The sequence below is a fragment of the Asterias amurensis genome, chromosome 7 (genome assembly GCF_032118995.1).
Source record: "Asterias amurensis chromosome 7, ASM3211899v1".
Classification (NCBI taxonomy): domain Eukaryota; kingdom Metazoa; phylum Echinodermata; class Asteroidea; order Forcipulatida; family Asteriidae; genus Asterias; species Asterias amurensis.
In genome coordinates this window covers 20997371-21015292 of record NC_092654.1, presented here as the reverse complement: position 1 = coordinate 21015292, position 17922 = coordinate 20997371, and the positions used below count along the sequence as shown (strand labels likewise).

The 17922-nt window shown below is 38.7% G+C and overlaps 1 protein-coding gene across 1 annotated transcript; it reads left to right on the top strand.

Annotated features, from left to right (window-relative positions):
• The first annotated feature begins 396 nt into the window (after positions 1–396).
• LOC139940168 (armadillo repeat-containing protein 8-like) lies at positions 397–16174 on the top strand. The gene is made up of 20 exons (XM_071936459.1): positions 397–482; positions 742–815; positions 1731–1802; positions 2415–2554; positions 3503–3600; positions 4331–4423; positions 5151–5231; positions 5914–5989; positions 6325–6415; positions 6784–6844; positions 7762–7950; positions 8484–8567; positions 9287–9369; positions 9693–9774; positions 10304–10393; positions 10922–11164; positions 11920–12015; positions 12636–12731; positions 13207–13373; positions 14108–16174. Exons 1-20 carry the CDS (start codon positions 462–464, stop codon positions 14139–14141), a joined length of 1971 nt encoding a protein of 656 aa, XP_071792560.1. The 5' UTR covers positions 397–461; the 3' UTR covers positions 14142–16174.
• Positions 16175–17922: the final 1748 nt, after the last annotated feature.

Genomic DNA, 17922 nt, shown 5'->3' with positions numbered 1-17922 from the left:
TCCACAGTACATTAGGGAAAATAACGATTAACTGCTCATATTTTTTTCTCATAAAAATTACGATTAACTGCTCATATTTTTCTCATATAATAAAAATGACAGTGAACTAGTGTTCCCCCAACCCCACCCCACACCCCCCGCCATGCAAACAAAATTATTATAAAATTATTTTATATAAATAAATCGCTTGGTGGCAGCATCACTTCGCTCATCTTGGACATCCCTGTACCGCATGAGTTATATTGAATCTCGCGTTTGAGCAGCGCAATCTCATAATTTAAGACATCGTGCGCAATTATTGATCTCTACAACATGTTAGAGATCAGTGTGCAATACATACATCATGGGTGTGAGAACTCAATCTTAAGATTGCGCTCAATATAGTCACACCACCGTCCTCCTGCAGTTTTGGTGTCAAAAAAGTGAAATACTGATTTGAAAATAGTGTTTGATGAGAAGAAATGTATGAAATTATGATAATGGTAAGTGAACTTTGTGATTTTTTTGTTGAATTATGGGTTGCTTTAAAGTCCTCACAATTTCTTTGGAGGTATAAAACTTTGACAATCGTCAAAATAACGTTTTTAGTTAGGTGATCTTTTGCGTGTGACAAGTTGATGATGACGGGTTTTTCCCGGATCCTCCTCTGCCTGGTATTGATACAAATTGTATGGATGGTTGTATTTGTATGTAGAGTAACTATAAAAGTTCAAGATTGAAATTGTTTGTTTTTGTTCACAGGATACAGGATTAGGGCAATTGTATGTGGACAGTCTGAATGTCAGTGGAACACAACAACTCTTACATAACCTCAAGTAAGTCTGCTTCATTTACTTATTTACAGATTTAATTAATTGATCATCATCATCATCTTAAGAAAAAGAATGCAAGATCATGAAGATGGGCCTAACTATTAATTAAACAAAATTATAATATTATTTATGACTCATCAGTCAAAATGTGGACAACAATGAGTTGTAAAGCCAGCTTTTAAATAATATTAACAAAAACAATGCAAAACAAATCTCATCAGACATAGGCCCCTATTAATTATTTTAATTAAATTTGTTAGCACATTGATTTTGTTTTGAAAATCAGTTGCAGGCACTTTATATAGTTTTAATAATTATAATCAAAACTAGGAGTAAGAGGACCTCTTCTGTGTGTTTTCCTCTATTCAAAACTTAGACACATGTATATTAATTTCTTTAAAAAAAATTAAAAGTGATGCCGGAACATTTGGAAGATAGAGGATTACAATAATCACAACTTAGTACATGTAATGTAAAGAGTGTGAGTTGCACTCCTTAAACATGATGGTCTGATCCTAATTTAATTACAAAGTTTGTTTGCCAACCTTGGAGTTTTTTGACTGGCAACCATCACAAGATTGTGAAGGATGAATGTGATCCGAGGAAAGCTCAATCCTATCTCAACCTAGTCTTTTTTATCTTCATCTACATCTATGATAATACTTGTCAAAGCTCTTTCAGCATCTAGGCAAGGTGAGAAGACAATGAAGAAATTTCAGTTTGAGAAGTGGGAGGAAAACCCCAGAGAATTGTTCCAGGGAAAAAAAACCACAAAGTCAAGTAGGGACTGAAAAACCCAATCCACTTAGTGCTTACATAATCCATAGGATTCGAACCAGGGTCCCCAGAGGTGGAAGGCGAGGCAAGACACCACTGCACCAACCTGATTGATTTGAGTCTTCTCTTTTCATTATGCAGGCAAATGAAGAATATTGTTATCGGCAGTAACAGGCAGAAGGCCAATCTCATGCTATGTGGAGCTGTACCAAGGTAAATCTAAAACTCACTGGCAGGGTGGGTTTGCCCGAAATTTTTCCAGTGACTGGTCAGTCATTTCAGTTGAGAGAGACCAGTTACTTGTCATTCTACTCTGGTCCTCTAGCCCTGGTAGGAAGCCAATGCACTGACGTCCTGGGTATAATAAAGCATTTTTTTTTTTTTTTTTTTTTTTCAAAAAACATATTAGTAATGTTTTTAATGACTATTTTGTAAACTGTGCATTTCGGCTTTTTAGCCACTGTAATGCAGTGTTTTAATAATTAAACCATGAATAATAATCTTTACCCTTGTTTTGAAAAACACTTTCAGAAGCAATCAGTTGATGACTGGTGGGAAAAAAAAACTTGAATATTTTAACATAAATATTTAGTTTCATACAAACGTAGAGTTTTTCTTGAGTCACTGCTTTTCAAGAAAAATCATATTGGGCAAGTGTTTTTGACAAATCACTGTAAGCCTCTTTGCAGCAGACCATTAACGACTTGTCCACAAGTCTAATTGAGTCATTGGTTTTCAAGAAAATCAGCTTGAGCAAGTCTTGTTTGAATCTCAAGACGAACGTTGTAAACCTCTTTGCCTGATTTTTTATTTTGGTACTTCTAGATTACTGAGAATCATCCGGAGTGACAAGTCACCAGCAGTCCTCATTGAGAGTGCAATAATTCTGGGAAGCTTTGCTAAGGGGTCAGAGGTCACTAGAAGGAAACTATTGGAAGATGGCGTCCTGTCGGTTATGATGCAAGGTCAGTAGAGATATCTCATCACCATATTTGAATGTTGAAACCTGTTACAGCAGCGGCTGAAATTAGCACTGGACCACAATTTCTTGAACTGGGCCAGTAAACTAACAATCGTCCAAGTCTGACGGTCTTGTGTTTTTTAATAAAAATATCTCACTGCATTCAAACTGATATACAAATATTGTTTAATAGGGGCTATGTACTTTTTGTAGGACAATAAACACAGTGTCTATAGATTTACACTAAACTTACACAGTTTGAAGATAATGATAGTAGAAAGCTTCCCTGAAAATATTACTTGCTGAGGTGCTGTAGTTTTTGAGAAATGAGTAAAACAATGTAATGAAAATAATTTTCGTCTCGGTGATCATGAGACAAATATTATTTTAGCCTGTAAAAAACGTATTTTCATGACATTGTTTTACTCATTTCTCAAAAACTACAGCAACTCAGCAATTAATATTTTAAGGTACGGTCTCTACTATCATTATCTTCAAACAGTGTAAGTTTAGTGTAAATCTGTGAACACTGTGTTTATTGTCCTACAAAAAGTACCCAAATCCTTTAATTCCGTTGAAAAGTTATATAAATCTTCATTTAGTGCTTGTTCCCAAAACAGCTCAAAATGTGAAACTGTGAAAATAGTAGTCTTCTCATTTTGAAGTTTGTGTCTACAAGCCCAGCAGTCTTATGAACTTGTATTCCAGAATTTGAGCAGTGTAAAGTGCATGGTTTTGTGTCCTTCACATGATAAAGCAATGAATGGGAACTGAAGTCTCCAAATGTTCAAACATGTACAGGACTTTAATAGAGAAGAGACCATCAAAATATCAGTGTTAGTATAGTATAGGATGAGGGGGTTTGTCGAGCAGTTTCTAGAAGTACATCAATTTGAAAAATTAAAATTCAAGTTGAAATCCTTTTTTTCTAAATTTTGTTTGGCTTGATCAGGATTAGCTCATAGTGAGTTGAAATTTGTTGAAGCCTGCCTGCGATTTCTTCGTACTATGCTGACCAGTTCCAGCGCTCCAATAGAAATACTACACCAGGTGAGTCATGTAAAGTAGAAGAAGAGAATAACCCTCTTGGTTCACACTAATGTACATCTGTCAACTTTCTAGTAATCAGTGAACCTGTATTTGTGTGTTAATGTGTTTAATTTTGCTAGTAAGCACTACACCTGAATGTTAACTGTGTCGAATCCCCAGCCGTGACACTTGTGTCCTTAAGCAAGACACTTAACCATAGCTTCGTCCTTAGGATGGGACGTAAAGCCTTGGTCCCATGTGTTGTGTAACGCATGTAAAAGAATCCAGTGCACTTATCAAAAAGAGAATGGGTTCACCCCGGTGTTCCTGGCTGTGGCTGCTGCTTGCGCCCCACCTTGTAAACCCTTAGAAGGTTCTAAATAATTGGGTCTCAGAATTCATCACTGCAATTACCTATCTTTCTGAAAGTTTGTATATACTCAGCGCCTTGAGTACCTTGTTTGATAGATACGTGCGTTATATATAAGACTTTGATATTATTATTAACTTTCTGGTAGGTAGTAACCACAGTGGTGTGTGTAAATGTTCAAGTGACCTTTGTTTTAATGCTTCATATTTAGTATGGACCTGAGACTTACCTGAGAGCAAAAGAGGTAGGGACTTGAAACACTGTGGGGACTTACACAAGTCACCACTGTACATGTGCTTAATTGGTAGTAAACTCAATGTAATGTGTGTTGTACATAAACTTTCAAGCAACCATTGTATTACCTGTTTATTTGATTACCAGGACAATACTATCATACCACACATGATCAAGCTCTTACCACAGTCTAAATGCACCCAAGAATGCATTACCAGCATACTAGCAACATGTTGTAAGGTGAGTTACCTTCAATCTTTAACACCAGGGCCCAATTTCATAGCGCTGATTAGCAGCCGATTTTTTGCTTACTGTGCAATTTTTATTTCATAGCGCTGCTAACCGTATGCACATGAAAAGGCATTCTAACCTTCCGGTGCTTACCGCATGAAAATAAATGACGTCACAATGCAAATCCACGGTAAACACGCAATATGGCCACCCAATTTTTCTGCTAACCTGTGAAATACACTAAGGCTTATGCAAATTTTTCTGCTACAGTAAGCACGCAAGTTTGCTTACTGTTAAGCAGCGCTATTGGGCCCTGGGCAATGTCATGGTTACTCACATTTAACCCCCCCCCCCCCCCAGTTACCTTTGACTACAGACCCCTCCCATGACTGAGAAAACAAAACTCTATAATACACCCATAAAAATATTCCGAAATCGTGCCAGTAAGTGGCCAGGAGGAACAGGTGACCAGCACCTGTACAAGACCCTCATACCACAACAGTTGTCAACAAATACCCCTTCCCTCATAAGCGTGTTTATGTTTGGTGTTAAATCGATCCCAAATGGAGCTGAGATGGTTCAGGATATCAAACAATGCAAGTACAAAATGGTCAATTGGAACAAAGGTGCTGATGTCTTATGATTTTCCATCTAGGTGTAATGATTGATTAGTAGAGTCAGAATCTTGTATTGTCAACTTTAAACTATTTGAGTTCTTGTGATGATTTTCTTTAAGAGTCCTGAAAGCCAAGACATGTTATGCAGACATGGAACAGTCACTGCTCTCATACCACTGCTGTGTGTAAATGATGACAGGGTAGGTATTATTATGCTTCTATACTGACTCTACTGCTCTTCTATGTTTGAACTGAAAACGCTTATGTGCATTGTATAATTCACCAAATCTTATTTCAATTTTTTTTCTATCACCAGTCACCACAGACAGATTCCAAATTCTTAACGTTAGATATTTCCCTTTTCGGATAGAAGTTGCAGCCCACAATTCTTTATAGTCTCTTGTCTACTCTCTGTTCCCCAGCACAATACCCTACTTGAGGATAGAACTTGTGTCAAGCTAGCCCTCTACATGTAGGTTTCAGTTGTACAGGTGGAAGAGTGAACCACATTCACATTATATAAATGGGATGGGTGTTTTTTTAAAACAAAAAACACTGTGTTTTTCTCCAAATTAAATAAGTCTGGCTCTTTGATCTACTTCTCTAGCTTTGAGGATAATGTTTCCAGAATCTCTTTGGAATGTATAACTGCAGGGCTTCCCAAAAGGTGGAAATGCCACAATTTCAATGTACCTCCTGAGATCTTGAGGCAAGTTTGACTCTCACCCCTGCACTTTCAACATACAAACTTGAGGGGTGAAGCAATACAACAATACTTGATGTGTCCATCATTCAACTAAAATGATTAAGTCAATCCATTTAGAAGGTGTTGTGAGTACCTCTTTATATTTCCTGTCGTTTCTCTTTGATGAATCATTGCAGATTCGGTTACCAACGTTACGATGCTATGCAGCTATGGCCTACCAGAACAAAAATGTTTCTGCAACAATAGCCTCTGGTAATTTATAATTTATTCTCCAAAAAGTTTTAAAACACTTGCTAGATTTCCACCCTTATTATAAAATATTATGCTCTGTCGATACCTCAATCGTCCCAGTTGTTTGGATTATTTGCAATCGTCATTTTCAAATTTAATTTCTGAGTCGTTTTTAAATAAAGTGTAAATCTTTTCCTTTGTAAATGACCAATTGAATTTAGTCAAAATGTTCACAGATTTGTTAATTTTGCATATGTTTGGATACACCAAGAGAGAATACAGTGTCCAGTGCCTTCACAATACCATGTAAGTAAGTCAACATAATGGATTTTTTGAAAACATTTTTCTTCAATCAGCCGTACACAACGGAGAGAGCTTACTGCAGTTTTTCTGTGGTCTTCTGAATAGAAACTATTCAGTAGCGATGCAGCTGACAGCAGCCAGATGGTAAGATCAATTCAAAATGAATCACCTCACTTCCCACAGTAAATATTACATCTGCTAATTTGTTTGTTTAGATTCTCTCCCCGTCAGGGGAACTAGCTGCAAATTTCCCACAAGGGGATATGCCAAGCAGGCAACAGCCAATCTCTCTCTCACACAAACCTTGTGGTGCACAAATCAAGAAATTGTGATTGAGTAACTAGACGTCAATACTTATTGTAGTCATTGTGAAATCAGTGTTGAGCTTGGTGGGATTCAAACCTACAACCTTGTTGTTGCAAGCCCTATGTGCTACACTTTTTTTGTATGATATTAGTATTACTTTTGTGTCACAGATTTTTAATTAAATATTTTGTTTTCTTCTTCTCTAGCCTGACTTATCTTTGCAGAGCAGGAGCAGTCACAACGGATGACCCTATCGTTCAATTCAGGGTAAATAATAATCGATTGATTGATAAATCGATTGATCTATCTTAGTTAGTGGCTGATGTGATTTTTTTTATCAGTTATTAAAGGAACATGTTGCCTTGGATCGGTCGAGTAGGTCTATAAAAAGCGTTTGTAACCGTTTTTTATAAAATGCATATGGTTAGAAAGATGTTATAAAAGTAGAATACAATGATCTACACAAGTTTGCCTCGAAATTGCGTGGTTTTCCTTTTACTGCGCGAACGAACACGGTCGGCCATTTATGGGAGTCGTAGCAGGCACCCTCTTTCAAAGGTTTTCTCAGGCTTGCGAGCTACAGTAATGCATCCTTGGTTTCATTACCAGAAATATATAACAATAGTAATCATAATTTCAGCCAAACACCTACAGTTGTTAATATTTGTAATGACACGTACTTGCCCAAGATCCCATATTTTCACCGTTTACTGATGGTGAATAGCTAAACATTTAGCTAATACTTTCCATGATCCAGATTAAAGGAACACGTTGCCTTGGATCGGTCGAGTTGGTCTTTGAAAAGCGTTTGTAACCGTTTTTTATAAAATGCATATGGGTAGAAAGATGTTGTAAAAGTAGAATACAATGATCCACACAAACATGCCTCGAAATTGCGTGGTTTTCCTTTTACCTTGTCGACTAACACGTCGGCCATTTATGGGGGTCAAAATTTTGACTCCCATAAATGGCCGACCATGTTAGTTCGCACAGTAGAAGGAAAACCACGCAATTTCGAGGCAAACTTTTGTGGATCATTGTATTCTACTTTTAAAAAATCTTTCCAACCATATGCATTTTATAAAAAACGGTTACAAACGCTTTTGTTTTGACCAACTCGTCCGATCCAAGGCAACGTGTTCCTTTAAAGACTTTCCCTCAGTAATGATTTATTCTCTCTTCAGGTATTACCCACTTTGGTGAGGATGTGTAAAAAGGATAGAACAGTGGAGGAGAAGGTTGAAGGGGCGGAGACTCTGGCCTATCTGATAGAAGAGGATCTGGATCTACAGAGTGTAGCGAGCATTACAGATCATCTCATTTTGACACTGGCTGCATTTCTTAGATACATACCTGAATCAACAAATAAGAATGTAAGTACGGCTGTGATCGAACTGATGGCTACGGCTACGGCTGTTGCTGAGGACAGCTCATGTTTAAACGCATGTTAAAAGCACTGGACACATTTGGTAATGTCAAAGACCAGTATTTTCACTTGGTGTATCCCAATATATCCATAACATAACACATCTGTAAAAACTCGGGCTCAATTGGTCATCGAAGTTGCTGTTTTTGTGTGCTTTCAGATGCCTGAGAAAGGCTTCAGGTCTGAGAGTCTTTCTCAGATTCAAATATTTGAGTGAGAAATTACCTCACCAACACTACTCAAGCAAGATATTTACATGGTGTTATGCAGACCTCTCTTAGTTATACTTGAGAAATTACCTCTTTCGCAAGACTACATCACTTCAGAGTGTTGAGAAAGTTGTGCCGTAGCAAATAAATTCTTGGAAGTGTACATCAAAGTGTGGTTTCAACTTCAGGGTTTTAGAAAAGTGTAAACGATTGCACCTTTTATCTTGTTGTTTTACCAGCATTTAAAAGAAATTTATTTGTTTTATTTCAGGAGGACCTGAGCACTGAGATGAAACAAGCCGCATTTAAAGTCTTTGCATCATTAGGAGCTAATGAAGAAGATATCAGGAAAAAGGTAAGTCTTGCAGAACTCGGGAAAGTACTGAGTATTTTGCCACTACTCCTAGGGCTGAAACAGGGTTACCCCTTTTACAGACCATACGGATGGAGGCTTGGGTATAATCAATCCTATGCCTGGCCGGTAGAGCAGAAAGCACTACCTCCCCAATTTTACGTGCCAAGTGTCACAACCGGGATTTGAACCCACACTCTGCTGATCAACACCAGAGCTTGAATCCGGTGCTCTTAACCACTCGGCCACGACATGTCACACAGGTTCTATCAGAAAACCAAAACGAACAGTCTCACATTGTTCTTTGCAGGCTTGTCACCGATTTATCAAAACCTGACGCAACTGCATATATCCACTTCCGAAAGATTTCTTGTGTTTAGTGTTGCACATCTTTCAGCTGCAAATATTGCACAAGTGGACTTTCGCAAATGCATGAAGTTTTGTGAAGTAGACGGCTGGTGCTTTGTTTTCTCCATGGTAAAGGGCACCTCCATGAAGGAAATTGTAAACTTATATTTGGACATTTCAAGGCAATGACATTTGGGTGACAGAAGCGCTTGCCTCCATGAAGTATCAGCCTTCATCGTAATAGAATATTCAGAAGTGTAATTTCTCAGGATTTTTCACGATTTCAATATTATAAGTTACAATTGAATGAGAGTCCATTGTTGGAACATGCTTATTAATGAACACTTAGTCTCTTTTTTAATTTTTCATTTCAGATTATTGATACAGAGAGCCTGATGGACCAGATTGAGAAATGTCTCTCAGATCCAAACCTTAAAGTGCAGCTCTCTGCCGTCAGGTAAAACTCCCAACCCCTCTCTCCCCTCCTTTCTTGTAGTCTTTGATCACCTCCATGACCTCCTCTGCTTAGTGGGTTGATGTCTGGATTTTGTCCTAAAAGGCCTTGTCTTTTATTGATTTGGATGTCATAACTTCAAACAAATCGCAGTAAAACAGAGCTGTGATGTTTGGATTTTTTCAAATATTACAGCCATTTACTCAGGAACCAGAGATTCCATAAAAAATGGTAAAGAATTGCATGGACTAAAGTAAATGTAGGTGGGGGTCAACAATCATGTGTTGTAAATGAGAATAATTATATTTGATTTGATGATATTGCAGGTGTCTCCACAGTCTGTCTAGATCAGTACAACAACTCCGAACCAGCTTCCAGGATCACGCTGTCTGGAAACCACTCATGAAGGTATCAGACTTATAGTTTGTAATTCAACCCTCCTACTGTGTGACCAATCAATACCATCCACTGTGATTTGGAGTCATAAATAAACAAGGCCAGCCTTATTATATCATGTGGTAAATGCATCCTTACACGGTACACAGTCAAGCTTCCTACTGTTTGAATAATCTGTATCATCCACTTCGGTTTGGAATGATAGATAAACTAGTCTAGCCACAATACAACATTTTGTAGTGAATGCATACAGTACACAGTCGCCCTTCCTGCTGTTTGATCAAACAATCTTATCCTCTGTGGTTTGGATTGATAGACAAACTATACTAGCCTTCAGTATGACATTGTGTAGTGAATGCATCCACCCAGTACACAGTCAACCCTCCAATCTGTCTTACCAATCAATCTGTCTTACTCAATCAATAGCATCCACTGTGGTTTGATACAATAGATATCAAAACACAGTGAGGTATTTTCCCTTGCACAAAATAACAAAAATGAACAACAATGAATAACAATTTTTTTTTTTTTTGCAATTTAGTTACTGCGTCTTGGTCAGTCAGAAGAATTAATGACGATAGCTTCATCAACGCTCTGCAATCTGCTTCTAGAATTCTCTCCAAGCAAAGAGGTATCTCAAATCCTTTGTGTTTCAAAAGAACTATTCGTAAGGAGTTAGTATGGGATTTAATAATGTTGTCAGAAATGCTTTACAAAAGTTGTTAAAATAATAAACACAATTGGGGACCATAGTCCTGTGACCCATAGTGGGTATCAATGTAAACAAACCAAGCAAGGGACATTCTGTGTGCATGGACAACCATAACTGCTTCCCACCTTATGGCCGAAGCACTCGGAAGGAGTCATGCTTTTTCCACGCACACATAATGCCGCTTGGTTTGTTTACATTGTATACCCACTATGGGTCACACTACTCCTGTTCCCGATTGTGTCTGTTTTTTCTGTTCATGCTACAGATTATGGCATAATTATAGTCACAAATTATATTACAATAAAACATTGTCTGATAAATGAAAATACATCATGCTAAATAACTTGTCATGATAATTGCTGCTATATAGCCCTGTTCACACCACAGGAGTTTCCCAAGAAAATGTAGTTGATTTTTGTAACAAAATACTGTTGCTTTTTCCTCCAGCCCATTGTAGATGCTGGTGCAGTGGACTTACTGTGTAAGCTGACATCCAGTCAGAGTACACCACTACGACTGAACGGCATCTGGGGTTTAATGAATATGGCTTTCCAATCGGAGCAGAAGATCAAGAATAGCATCTTGACGGCCCTAGGGACGGATCAACTCTTTGATCTTTTGACTGACTCTAATGTGGATATCTTGATGAAGACACTGGGACTTCTCAGGAACCTTCTGTCTACAAAACAGGTGAGAAAGCAAGATGGCGTCTTATCCCTACACTGATGTGTGGAAAGTATGTGTAGGCCTAGCCCTATATAGGACTCTTCCTCTGTGCTGTACACAGATACGGAGTCCTAAATATTAGGGCCCGTTTCTGGGGCGGAAAATTTTCAAAGCTCCATAGCTCAAATCTTACCAGCAGGAAGCCACTTATTTCAACAGATTCACATTCCATGGCAGCATACATTTTTCTGCAGTGGGTTTTGGTCGTCATATATTCCTCACAAATCCGTCAGTTTCGTGATTTCCAGGACGTCACTATAGTACAATACGAAAGTGTAAGGCCGCCAGGGCTAGTGTAGGCCCCACTCTAGGCATTTTCTAAGCTTTGTCGGCTTGGGCCCTACATGCCCGGGCAGGCAGGTCACAAAATACCTCAGACTTAAAACCTGGTGCGTCGTTTCGCATCGCAAACTGCTCCCCAATAAATCGGTCAACGCCTGGCCAATGTCCGGCAGAAGGTTATGAATTTACACACAGTTTAGGCAGGACACAGGACGACATTTGTAATGCATCTCCTTGCTGTATGGAAGTTATGTGATGGGCAGTATGATGTTACCACAAAGCATGTGAACTGTTTGTTATTTTCCTTGCAGCATATTGACAGGATTATGTTATCACACAGCAAAGTAATAAACTATTTGTGATTTCCCTTGCAGCATATTGACAGCATTATGTTATCACACAGCGTAGTAACAAACTATTTGTTATTTTCCTTGCAGCATATTGACAGCATTATGTTATCACACAGTAAGCAGATTATGACTGCTGTTATTATGATTCTAGAAGGAGATCATCCGCCAGACGTCAAAGAACAAGTGAGTAACTTTAATCAATGCACCTTTTGTTTTCATTGCTCTGTTCAGTATATTGAAAGGCACATTAACACATGTGTTACTGCTGTTTGTGAGCATGTGTATCAGGCCTGGAATGACATGGGTCCGCCCTCTGTTGCGCCTGGTCTTAGCCTTGGTGCCCCTTCAAAACTTCCCATAAGCTTTAAGAATTTTCAATGGAAGTGCCCTTTGCAAAATGAAAATGACCTTCTATGATGAAATGCTGGGCCTGTTGTATAATTGTGTGACAATCTGTGCACACATGCGTATCAGCAGATCATACAGGGTTCAGATTCATGGCTCAAATTGCTGTAAGCAAAGAATCCATGCTTAAGGAATAGGGAATTCTGTGCTTAAATAACTCATAGGTTAGCAACCTTTTTGCTTGTGCATGCGTACTTCACGCTCCGAGGCACTCTTCGCTAAAGCAGCTTGCACTTTTGTTTTAAATGACAAAGTGATATGATATTGTGGTGAATGTATCTACACAGTTTACAGTCAACCCTCCTACTGTCGGACCATTCAATAGCATCTACTGTGGTTTTGATTGATGGATAAGCCATATCAGATTCTATAACGTGTAACTTTCTCATTGGTTTCAGACGTTATGCATTTTGGCTAACATTGCAGACGGCCACTCAGCCAAGGACTACATCATGTCTAATGAGGATATTCTCAAGAAACTCACTTATTACATGGTAAGATCCTAATCAAAGATTATATAGTTTACTCAAGTTCATGAATCCTAACGCCATGTGTTAACACAATGCCTTCTATTGTTGCATTTTGCAGTGCGTGTTCGTACAGTTCTAGTAATGTGATTGCGTGGTATGTGTCTGTAAGTACTCCGGCGTGACGAGCATTACGTCATCTAACAAGGGTCTTTAGAAGCAAACGATCTGCTGCTAAGAATCTGCCAGGGCTTAAACTTTGGGGGAAAATCCACAAGACCTCAGGGCAGTGGCATAATCAGAGAAACCCTTGCCCCCCCCCTGCCTAAAGTGAGTTCATAAATTGTACAAATGAGTAGTTCAGTACGTGATGTCTTTGCTCCTACATTGCTCTAGAGATTTGGTTTTCACGCTCTACAACTGACAGAATTTGAATATACCATACTTCCGCAATACTTCCATGCTCCCTGAACAGTCACCTCATTATTTTTTTTATTTACAGAGAATAGAGCATGTGAAGCTACAGATAGCCGCTGTTTACTGCATCAACAACCTGGTGTGGACAGAGGAAGATGGAGCGATAGAGAGGCAGGCAAAACTCAAGGAGTTTGGAATACAGAAACATCTTCAGACGTTACTAGATTCAAGTGATACAGTGCTCTTTGACAAGTAAGTCCAAAATCAGTTCTATCAAGTCTCAATCATATTTATTTATTTATTACACATTCAACAGCACAATTGTCGCCAATAACAAGATGAATAAGAAGCAAGAAGAAATGTTCAGTTTTAGATGTGGGAGGGAAACCCCCATTGAGGGAAAAACAACTGATATCGAGTGATTTGCCTGGAGTTTTTTTAAACAGAACTTGGGAAAGTTGAGTAAACAGTCCTTAACACATGTACATATCGATGTAAGAGTAAAAAACTAAATTTAAAACTTGCAAAGAAATGAGAGCTGCAAGGACTTCAACTTAAAAACATAATAAGTTGATATAAAAAAAAATACACCTCCACCCCACACATGGATCTGGTCTTGATTAGAGGGCCAAGTGTACAACTTGACCACGCCCCAACTCTTTTACTTTCACAGTTGATAGCAATAATCTTTGATAAAAACCAATTCCAATGCAAACAATTTCTACTTAATAGATAGGGTTCGCCTTATTTGAAAAATGTTGAAAATGTTCGTTCCTGGGATGAATTTAGTGATTTGCAAGATGCCTTATAAGGGCCATGTCACAGGAGGCAATTTACAGGCAACCAGTTCGAGGTAATCTCAATGAAGGAAAAGCATTTATATTTCAATGTTCACATCTTTTGAAGTTGCCTGCAAAAGTTACTCATGTGACAAGGCGCTTAGAAACAAGATAATAAACCCTTTTTCCCTCTTGATTTATTGACAGAGTCAAGACAGCACTGCAGCAATTCTCATCCTGATGTCACAGAGAAACAAGACTTCAGTCTCTAAGTTGGATTTTTATGGCAGCTGGAATGAAATATATTTGTGGTGGAACGAGTAGCCCTCGTATTTAATAAAATAAGGGTCATTTTCTTTTTCTTGGGAATAGGAGACTGTTTTTAGAAAATGAGAATGATTTTGTGGTAAGCTTGATTGAAATTTACTACTCCTCTAGTCGCTCCTCAAATAGTTGATCCTCAAATATTCGCTTCTTCGACATGACTAATGTTCCCAAGATGCATTGTGGCATGTTGTTTGCCGCAGGCGCAATGTGGTAAAATTCACTCTAAAAGGATTGAAGGATTGTGTCACTGATGTCTGATTTTGTTTCAGAAGTAAATTTTGTTGCCCTGAATAGTCATGGGTGACAAAACTGGTGCAGGAGTATCTTTGTAGTAGTCGTGGCGGAACGATTAACCGAGTAGTAGAAAAATGGTATTCACGACTCGACTAAGCAATCACTGCTAGCCATACTCACTACACACAGACTGGCGCCTACGATTATCCTATTAGCTTCACCAAGAGGATTTATGTTTGAAAAAAGACAAGTTGGGCTTGCTGTTCAGATGCTCTACACAGACTCAGAGTCCTGGCAGAACATTCAGTTTGCGTCATAACAAATGCCTTTAAACGATGAAACTATCGATTTTGGGTAAAACTGCACAGAAAGCTTTAGAGCTAGTGGCCCAACAGTGTGCATACATTAGATGCAGAAGCATGTGACAAATGTATATTGACTTACTAGCAGAATTTGGACTATTCATTGCCCAGAGTTAGATATAATGGGTGCATTCGATTAGCTTCCCTGGGTCGACTCCGGTGTGCTCATCCAAGTCGCCAATTTTTTTTCCAGGACAAACCTGTGCAGATAATTACCCACGTTCTTCCTGGAAAAAAAAAATGCATCCTTCTCGTGGTGGCGTCAGTGCACCTCGTCGGGCCAGCCCCTTAGTGCCCCGCTTGTGGATCTGCTCAACCCGGGGAAGCTAATCAAAAGCACCCAGTGTTTGGGAGGTTCACACCCAGATGTATAAATGGGTACCTGAGGTTGATATTGTGTGTGAAAAAAGCCTTCTGAGCACCAATTTCATAGAGCTACTTAAGCACAAAAAGTAGCTAAGCACAACAAAATACCAGCCATAATACCAATGCCTAATGTACAATCTGTGACTGGTATCCTGCTTATTTTTACTAAGCAGAAAATCTTTAAGCAATATTTTCTGCTTAAGCGGCTCTATGGAATTGGGTCTTGGGGCTGTATCCTCCCCAGGGAGCTGAGAAAGATTACAGGAATGTTATTGGCCCAGTGACCAGGGGTGGGTTTCACAAAGGTAGTCCTAACTTAGGACTAGTCCTAGGCAATGCTAAGAGATAGGACTGGTCCTAAGATATGACCAGTAACTCATCCTAACTTAGGACTGGTCCTATCTCTTAGCATTGCCTAGGACTAGCCCTAAAGTTAGGACTACCTTTGTGAAATCTACCCCTGGGCACCTAAATGTAAAGTAAAGCGCATTGTAAAATGTGCTATATAAGAACTAGTTATTACTATCATCACATAATTGATGAATACAGCGATAGATTGCTGTGAACTTGTAAATATATGTACAGAGATATTACAGACATGCAAAGTGTACAGGTTTGTTGAGAAGTATTTCAGGTTTGTGTTTCAGACTGATGTGGTGTTATGACCCTGTGTCAATAGGGGTTGCACTTTAAATATAAATGGGTACCTGCGAGGGTAGAGGTTGATATTGTGTCTGAAAAAGCCTTTGGAGTGCCATGGCAGCCCAAGGCTATATATTCCCCAGGGAGCAAAGAAAGATGGTATGTTGTTGGCCCAATGACCTGGACATTAACGTAAAGCACATTGATAGAGTTATTGTAACATGCACTATAAATGCTTCATTGTAGTTACTATTAGTAGTAGTACAAAAGATTCTACAATTGTCATACTGTACAGACTTTATAAATAAATAAATAAATAAAACCATGCGGTCTGAAATCCAAACTATTGTTTTCAATTTCATGATAAAGACTTGTTAAACATTGGGATTTGTTAAAGTGCATAGATTTGTTTTCTTCACGAGATAAAGCAAAGTATGTGGGATCAAAGTGGTCTAGAATTGGTTGATTATGCACCAGACGCGCATGGTGTATTGTACAATGTATTATTGTTTTTAAAAGTATTTGCTAAAGATTTCTATAGTACTTATGCAAATGATATCTTTTGACACTGATTTCCTTTCATTGACGTTGATAGACCTTGCCTATGTGTCTTGCTTTCCTGTTGTTCCGACATCATTTTACTCAAAGATCAAGCCTGAAATGTCAAGAAACTCAACACATTACCTCGTGTATGAGCTACATGTATTTTCTTGAACTACATGTGTCAAGAAATCACAATTCAGATGTGTAGATGGAATTGTTGGGAATCTGTTCGAGTGCTGCATTCCTGTCAGTTCACAGATAACAAAATGTTGCTAGAATTATCTGTTTAAATTTTGACCTTTTGCTCAAGTTCATCGGCTAGGGTTACGTTTAACACTGATCACATTGATACCAGATCACCAAAGGCCCTTTTCGAAACAACTGGATTTGGCTTTGGATTCGGCTCAGGCTAGCTTGGCCCCGCGGTTGTTTTAACAATACACATGCTTGCATATACGCACCCAGAATTTCAGACGAAGGACGGAACCTAAAGCCAAAGACGTGGTTTTGAACAAGGCCATTAAATTAATTTGTAATGAGTTGAGAACAACTCTCTTCTTTAAAAAAGAACAACATTGTTTTCTTGTATAAATGTACATTGTATATATTTGTATATATTTTGGGGGTTTGGGGTAACACCATGTGTGTATCTTCTATGTCCTGCTTTATATTTTACTACCACGAAGTAGGTTTTCGGAATTCGAGAGACTTTTCAGTTCTGAACAGAACTGTCCTGCTTTTTTTTTGTTTAGCTCTCCTATCGTAGTAACTAGATTAAGGCACTGTAGATTCTGTAAGCAAGGTAAAGGTCCTGCTAACTTGTCGTCAGATTTTGCTAACGGAATGCTGCAGCTCATTAATATTGGGTGCGTTCGTTAAGCTTCCCTGGGTCGACCCCGGTCTGCCCCCCGATACATTTGAATAGCTTTGATATCATTCCAGGGGCTCACCCAGGTCCGCCCCAAGTGTCACTTGGGCTGGCCCCAGGTGCATGACGTCGCCACAAGAGGGCGAGTGATCGTTCGAATAGCTCTTGTCAGGGGCTCACCCGAATTAGCTAATCGAACGCACCCATAGTATATTACTGATATGTCAACTTGTTGGTGATATTATTTGGTTTGCGGTAGCACCTTATGTATATCTACTTGCCAGGTAGAGTTTGTTCTTTAGAGAACTGTCTTGCTATATATTCTACTATTGCAGACTAGATTTTTCAGTTTGTTTCGGGACACTTCTTAGTACTGAAAAGGTAGAAAATCGGCCGGGACTACTACTTTAGCTTATAAAGGATCGTTATTAACTGCACTACCACGGAGTTCTTAAATGGTATCCACAAGTCGACTAGCTTGCTCTAGTCGCCCTCAGGAGACGGAGTTATAACTAAAAGGAAATTTCTGTGAAATATATCAAGGCACTTGACAATGGAAACACAAACCGTGCAGGAGTTCTGAGCAATTCTTAACCTAAGTTCTTAATATCAGAAGAGTGATCCAATAATGTAAATGCACTCACAAAGCATTATTAATGTTCTTAATCATTTTTGCAATT